Source organism: Salmo salar, chromosome 11 (assembly GCF_965601325.2).
Source record: "Salmo salar chromosome 11, fSalSal1, whole genome shotgun sequence".
NCBI lineage: Eukaryota > Metazoa > Chordata > Actinopteri > Salmoniformes > Salmonidae > Salmo > Salmo salar.
The window spans coordinates 125,328,013-125,335,512 of NC_138301.1; the positions used below are offsets into that span (position 1 = coordinate 125,328,013).

Genomic DNA, 7,500 nt, shown 5'->3' on the forward strand with positions numbered 1-7,500 from the left:
AAAATAGCTATAATATTCCAACCGGGCGACGTTGTATTCATTCAAAGACTGAAAGAAAAAAATTGAGAAGTCTCGTGACCGCGCATCTCAGTCTCACTGTCCCCAGGCAGGCCATTTATAAACTCTGCTGCTGTACTTTGCCCAGAGACAGCAGACACCCCATTCCACTTTCTGGCGGCTTTAGAGAGCCAATGGAAGCCTTAGAAAGTGCAACGTAACAGCACAGATACTGTAGTTTCGAAAGAGACTAGAAAGAAGAACTACATTTCTCAGATCCTACACTTCCTGGTTGACTTCTTCTCAAGTTTTTGCCTGCCATATGAGTTCTGTTATACTCACAGACACCATTCAAACAGTTTTAGAAACTTTAGAGTGTTTTCTATCCAAATCTACTAATTATATGCATATTCTATATGGGCAGGAGTAGTAACCAGATTAAATCGGGTATGTTTTTTATCCGGCCGTGAAAATACTGCCCCCTAGCCCAGACAGGTTAAGATAGCTTAATAAAGTCACACAGACTTCAACATTAACTGTGAAATATTTCTCTCCCCATTGCTGTGTTTGTGTGTGTGTGTGTGTGGTGTGGTGTGGTGTGTGTGTGTGTGGTGTGTGTGTGTGTGTGTGTGTGTGTGTGTGTGTGTGTGTGTGTGTGTGTGTGTGTGTGTAGCTAAGGCAGGCTGGGAGAGTCCTCTGACTGAGAGCCTGGAGAGAGAGATGCAGGAGACACGGAGAATGGTTTCAGCTCTACAGGTACACACATTATGTTTTTCTGTCCTCGTGGGGACCGAAAATACATTTTCATTCAAAATCCTATTTTCCTTAGCCTAACCATAACCCTAACCTAAACCTAAACTTGACCCCAAAAACTAGACCGGACCCTAAAACTAGACCTGCCCCTAAAAATAGACCTGACCCTCAAACTAGACCCCTAAAACTAGACCCCTAAAACTAGACCTGACCCTCAAACTAGACCTGACCCTCAAACTAGACCCCTAAAACTAGACCTGACCCTCAAACTAGACCTGACCCTCAAACTAGACCCCTAAAACTAGACCTGACCCTCAAACTAGACCCCTAAAACTAGACCTGACCCTCAAACTAGACCTGACCCTCAAACTAGACCCCTAAAACTAGACCTGACCCTCAAACTAGACCTGACCCTCAAACTAGACCTGACCCTCAAACTAGACCTGACCCTCAAACTAGACCTGACCCTCAAACTAGACCCCTAAAACTAGACCCCTAAAACTAGACCTGACCCTCAAACTAGACCTGACCCTCAAACTAGACCCCTAAAACTAGACCTGACCCTCAAACTAGACCCCTAAAACTAGACCCCTAAAACTAGACCTGACCCTCAAACTAGACCCCTAAAACTAGACCTGACCCTCAAACTAGACCTGACCCTCAAACTAGACCTGACCCTCAAACTAGACCCCTCAAACTAGACCTGACCCTCAAACTAGACCCCTCAAACTAGACCCCTCAAACTAGACCTGACCCTCAAACTAGACCTGACCCTCAAACTAGACCCCTAAAACTAGACCCCTAAAACTAGACCTGACCCTCAAACTAGACCCCAAAAACTAGACCTGACCCTCAAACTAGACCTGACCCTCAAACTAGACCTGACCCTCAAACTAGACCTGACCCTCAAACTAGACCTGACCCTCAAACTAGACCCCTCAAACTAGACCTGACCCTCAAACTAGACCCCTCAAACTAGACCCCTCAAACTAGACCTGACCCTCAAACTAGACCTGACCCTCAAACTAGACCCCTAAAACTAGACCCCTCAAACTAGACCTGACCCTCAAACTAGACCTGACCCTCAAACTAGACCCCTCAAACTAGACCTGACCCTCAAACTAGACCTGACCCTCAAACTAGACCCCTAAAACTAGACCTGACCCTCAAACTAGACCCCTAAAACTAGACCCCTAAAACTAGACCCCTAAAACTAGACCTGACCCTAAAACTAGACCTGACCCTAAAACTAGACCCCTAAAACTAGACCTGACCCTCAAACTAGACCTGACCCTCAAACTAGACCTGACCCTCAAACTAGACCTGACCCTCAAACTAGACCTGACCCTAAAACTAGACCCCTCAAACTAGACCTGACCCTCAAACTAGACCCCTAAAACTAGACCCCTAAAACTAGACCTGACCCTCAAACTAGACCCCTAAAACTAGACCTGACCCTAACTCCTAACCCTAATTGTAACCCTAAACCTAAGCCTAAAATAGAATTTTCCCTCGTGGGGACCGGCAAAATGTCCCCACTTATCCGAATTTTTGTTGTTTAACTGTCCTTGTGAGAACTTCTGGTACCCTAAAGGATAGTGAAACAAAAACACACAGACTGTTCGAGCCATCTTCAAAGAAAAATAAATGTGTTAATACATTCCCAGCCATCACCATGTCTTGAGACACAGGTGATGTCTGGGTATGAATGATTTATAGAATGTTTAAGAGCTGTTTATGAAATGTCTATAAAAGGAATATGTTTATGTTTCTAGATAATATTATTGGACAAGTAATATGTTTTAAACTTTATGCTTCTAGAGAATATTGGAGAAGGAATATGTTTATTGAGAATATTATTGGAGAAGTAATATGTTTATAGAGAATATTATTGGAGAAGGAATATGTTTGAAACTTTATGTTTATAGAGAATATTATTGGAGAAGGAATATGTTTATAGAGAATATTATTGGAGAAGGAATATGTTTATAGAGAATATTATTGGAGAAGGAATATGTTTATAGAGAATATTATTGGAGAAGGAATATGTTTATAGAGAATATTATTGGAGAAGGAATATGTTTATAGAGAATATTATTGGAGAAGGAATATGTTTATGTTTACAGAGAAAAGTATCAGAGAAGTAATATGGTTTTAAACATTATGTTTATAGAGAATGTTATTGCAGAAGGAATATGTTTATAGAGAATATTATTGGAGAAGGAATATTTTTACATTTAGAAAGAGTATTGTCCGAGAAGGCATATGTTAATGTTTCTAGAGAATATTATTGGAGAAGGAATATGTTAATGTTTCTAGAGAATAGTATTGGAGAAGGAATATGTTTATGTTTCTAGAGAATACGATTGGAGAATTAATATGTTAATGTTTCTAGAGAATATTATTGGAGAAGGAATATGTTTATGTTTCTAGAGAATATTATTGGAGAATTAATATGTTTTTGTTTCTAGAGAATATTATCTGAGAAGGAATATGTTTTAAACTTTGTTTCTAGAGAGTATTGGATAAGCAATACAGTGCATTCGGGAAAGTATTCAGACCCCTTCCCCTTTTCCACATTTTGTTACATTACAGCCTTATTCTAAAGTGGATTGAATATAACATTTTCCTAATTAATCTACACACAATACCCCATAATGACATCACAATACCCCATAATGACATCACAATACCCCATAATGACATCACAATACCCCATAATGACATCACAATCACAATACCCCATAATGACATCACAATACCCCATAATGACCAAGCGAAAACAGGTTTTTACAACAACAACAAAAAAAACCTTATTTACATAAGTATTCAGACCTTTTGCTTTGACTGGACATGATTTGGAAAGGCACACACCTGTCTATATAAGGTCCAACAGTTAACAGTGAATATCAGAGGGAAAAAAACAAGCCATGAGGTCGAAGGGATTGTCCATTTACATAAGTATTCATATCCTTTACCTAGTACTTTGTTGAAGCACCTTGTGCAGCGATTACAGCCTTGAGTCTTCTTGGGTATGACGCTACAAGCTTGGCACACCTGTATTTGGGGAATTTCTCCCATTCTTCTCTGCAGATCTACTCAACTTTTTATTTTATTTTTATTTATTTATCCGTATTTTACCAGGTAAGTTGACTGAGAACACGTTCTCATTTGCAGCAACGACCTGGGGAATAGTTTCAGGGGAGAGGAGGGGGATGAATGAGCCAATTGGAAGCTGGGGATGATTAGGTGGCCGTGATGGTATGAGGGCCAGATTGGGAATTTAGCCAGGATACCAGGGTTAACACCCCTACTCTAACGATAAGGACCATGGGATCTTTAATGACCTCAGAGAGTCAGGACACCTGTTTAACGTCCCATCCGAAAGACGGCACCCTACACAGGGCAATGTCCCCAATCACTGCCCTGGGGCATTGGGATATTGTTTAGACCAGAGGAAAGAGTGCCTCCTACTGGCCCACCAACACCACTTCCAGCAGCATCTGGTCTCCCATCGAGGGACTGACCAGGACCAACCCTGCTTAGCTTCAGAATCAAGCCAGTAGTGGGATGCAGGGTGGTATGCTGCTGGCCAACCTTTATCAGGTTGGATGGGGAGCGTTGCTGCACAGCTATTTTCAGGATGTTTGATTGGGTTCAAGTCCGTGCTCTGGCTGGGCCACTGAAGGGCATTAGGAGACTTGTCCCAAAGCCACTCCTACGTTGTCTTTGCTGTGTGCTTAGCGTTGTTGTCCTGTTGGAAGGTGAACCTTCACCCCAGTCTGAGGTCCTGAGCGCTCTGGAGCAGGTTTTCATCAAGGAACTCTCTGTACTTTGTTACGTTCATCTTTCCCTCGACCCTGACTAGTCCCCAGTCCCTGCCGCTGAAAACATCCCACAGCATGATGCTGCCACCACCATGCTTCACTGTAGAGATGGTGCCAGGTTTCTTCCAGATGTGACACTTGGCATTCAGGCTAAAGAGTTCAACCTTGGTTTCATCAGACCAGAGAATCTTTTTTCTCATGGTCTGAATCTTTAGGAGCCTTTTGGCAAACTCCAAGCGGCCTGTCATGCGACTTTTACTGAGGAGTGGCTTCTGTCTGGTCACTCTACCATAAAGGCCTGATTGGTGGAGTGCTGCAGAGATGGTTGTCCTTCAGGAAGGTTCTTCCATCTCCACAGAGGAACTCTGGAGCTCTGTCAGAGTGACCATCGGGTTCTTGGTCACCTCCCTGACCAAGGCCCTTCTCCCCCGATTGCTCAGTTTGGCCGGGCGGCCAGCTCTAGGAAGAGTCTTGGTGGTTCCAAACTTCTTCCATTTAAGAATGATGGAGGCCACTGTGTTCTTGGGGACCTTCAATGCTACAGAAATGTTTTGGTACCTTTCCCCAGATCTGTTCCTTGACACAATCCTGTCTCGGAGCTCTACGTATAATTCCTTCGACCTCATGGCTTGGTTTTTGCTCTGACATGCACTGTTAACTGTGGGACCTTATATAGACCGGTGTGTGCCTTTCCAAATCATGTCCAATCAATTGAATTTACCACAGGTGGACTCCAATCAAGTTGTAGAAACATCTCAAGGATGATCAATGAAAACAGGATGCATCTGAGCTCAATTTTGAGTTTCATAGTAAAGGGTCTGAATACTTATGTAAATGTAATATTTCATTTTTTTTCCCTCAATATTTAAAACATTTCTAACAACATGTTTTTGCTTTGTCATTATGGGGTATTGTGATGTCATAATGGGGTATTAGGATGTCATTATGGGGTATTGTGATGTCATAATGGGGTATTAGGATGTCATTATGGGGTATTGTGATGTCATTATGGGTTATTGTGATGTCATAATGGGGTATTGTGATGTCATAATGGGGTATTAGGATGTCATTATGGGGTATTGTGATGTCATTATGGGGTATTGTGATGTCATAATGGGGTATTAGGATGTCATTATGGGGTATTGTGATGTCATTATGGGGTATAGCGTATAGATTGATGAGGATTTTGTTTCATTTAATCTATTTTAAAATAAGGCTGTAACGTAACAAAATGTGTAAAAAGTTAAGGGGTATGAATACTTTCCGAATGCACTGTAATTAAATCTGCTGTCATATTGTTGAGTAATGGAATACTAGAGTCTTTATATATTTGTTGTCACTTATTAAGCATCCTAAATATTTGATATGTTTTGTGGTCCACTTAAAGGATTGCTGTAGATGGTGAGTTATTGTTTTTATTTTTCCTATTGCCATTATTTCATTTTCCAAGTTAATTTTATAACCTGAACTTTTGAGTATTCTGAAAATGTTTTTAGCAAAGGGGATATTGATTTTTCAATATCGTTCAGGTATATCAGGAGATCATCTGCAAATAAGTTTAGTTTATATTCATGTTTACCAATTCTGATACCTTTGGGTCCTGTCTAGTTGTTTCTGCAAACGGTTCAGTACAAACAGGAGGGTGGGAGAGGACATCCCTGTCTTGTGCCCTTTTTCTAAAGCAATTTCATCAGATAATGTATTATTTGGGTATATTTTTTATATAGGTCATTTATTCAATATTTGTAATACATTTATTATTTAAGCTGGAACATTTTAAGTTTTGAATAGAAAAGGCCATTCAAAATGGTTGAAAGTGTTAAACTTTGTTTCTAGAGAAGGTTATTAGAGAAGGTCGATGTTTTTGTTTCTAGAGAATATTATTGGAGAAGGAATATCATTATGTTTCTCTTTTTTTTTTTATGTATTTCTTTATTGTGACGCTGGATAGTTACGGTTTCACCAGCTAGAGCATTTTTTTATTTTTATTAAAAGACTCCAGCCACCCAAGTCATGGACTGTTCTCTCTGCTAGCGTTCGCCATGCGGTATCGATGCACCAAGTCTGTTCTCTCTGCTAGCGTACGCCATGCGGTATCGATGCACCAAGTCTGTTCTCTCTGCTAGCATTCGCCATGCGGTATCGATGCACCAAGTCTGTTCTCTCTGCTAGCGTTCGCCAAGCGGTATCGATGCACCAAGTCTGTTCTCTCTGCTAGCGTACGCCATGCGGTATCGATGCACCAAGTCTGTTCTCTCTGCTAGCGTACGCCATGCGGTATCGATGCACCAAGTCTGTTCTCTCTGCTAGCGTTCGCCATGCGGTATCGATGCACCAAGTCTGTTCTCTCTGCTAGCGTTCGCCATGCGGTATCGATGCACCAAGTCTGTTCTCTCTGCTAGCGTTCGCCATGCGGTATCGATGCACCAAGTCTGTTCTCTCTGCTAGCGTTCGCCATGCGGTATCGATGCACCAAGTCTGTTCTCTCTGCTAGCGTACGCCATGCGGTATCGATGCACCAAGTCTGTTCTCTCTGCTAGCGTACGCCATGCGGTATCGATGCACCAAGTCTGTTCTCTCTGCTAGCGTACGCCATGCGGTATCGATGCACCAAGTCTGTTCTCTCTGCTAGCGTACGCCATGCGGTATCGATGCACCAAGTCTGTTCTCTCTGCTAGCGTACGCCATGCGGTATCGATGCACCAAGTCTGTTCTCTCTGCTAGCGTACGCCATGCGGTATCGATGCACCAAGTCTGTTCTCTCTGCTAGCGTTCGCCATGCGGTATCGATGCACCAAGTCTGTTCTCTCTGCTAGCGTACGCCATGCGGTATCGATGCACCAAGTCTGTTCTCTCTGCTAGCGTTCGCCATGCGGTATCGATGCACCAAGTCTGTTCTCTCTGCTAGCGTTCGCCATGCGGT

General features: G+C 42.3%; 1 protein-coding gene across 1 annotated transcript in view; it reads left to right on the forward strand.

Moving 5' to 3' along the window:
- Nucleotides 1-7,500, forward strand: part of LOC106592268 (dixin-A) — a 140,496-nt gene that overhangs the window by 48,368 nt on the left and 84,628 nt on the right. The window contains exon 7 of the mRNA XM_045688922.2: nt 671-753. Within this exon, the coding sequence (XP_045544878.2) occupies nt 671-753 (83 nt within the window). The remainder of the gene's footprint in view (nt 1-670; nt 754-7,500) is intronic.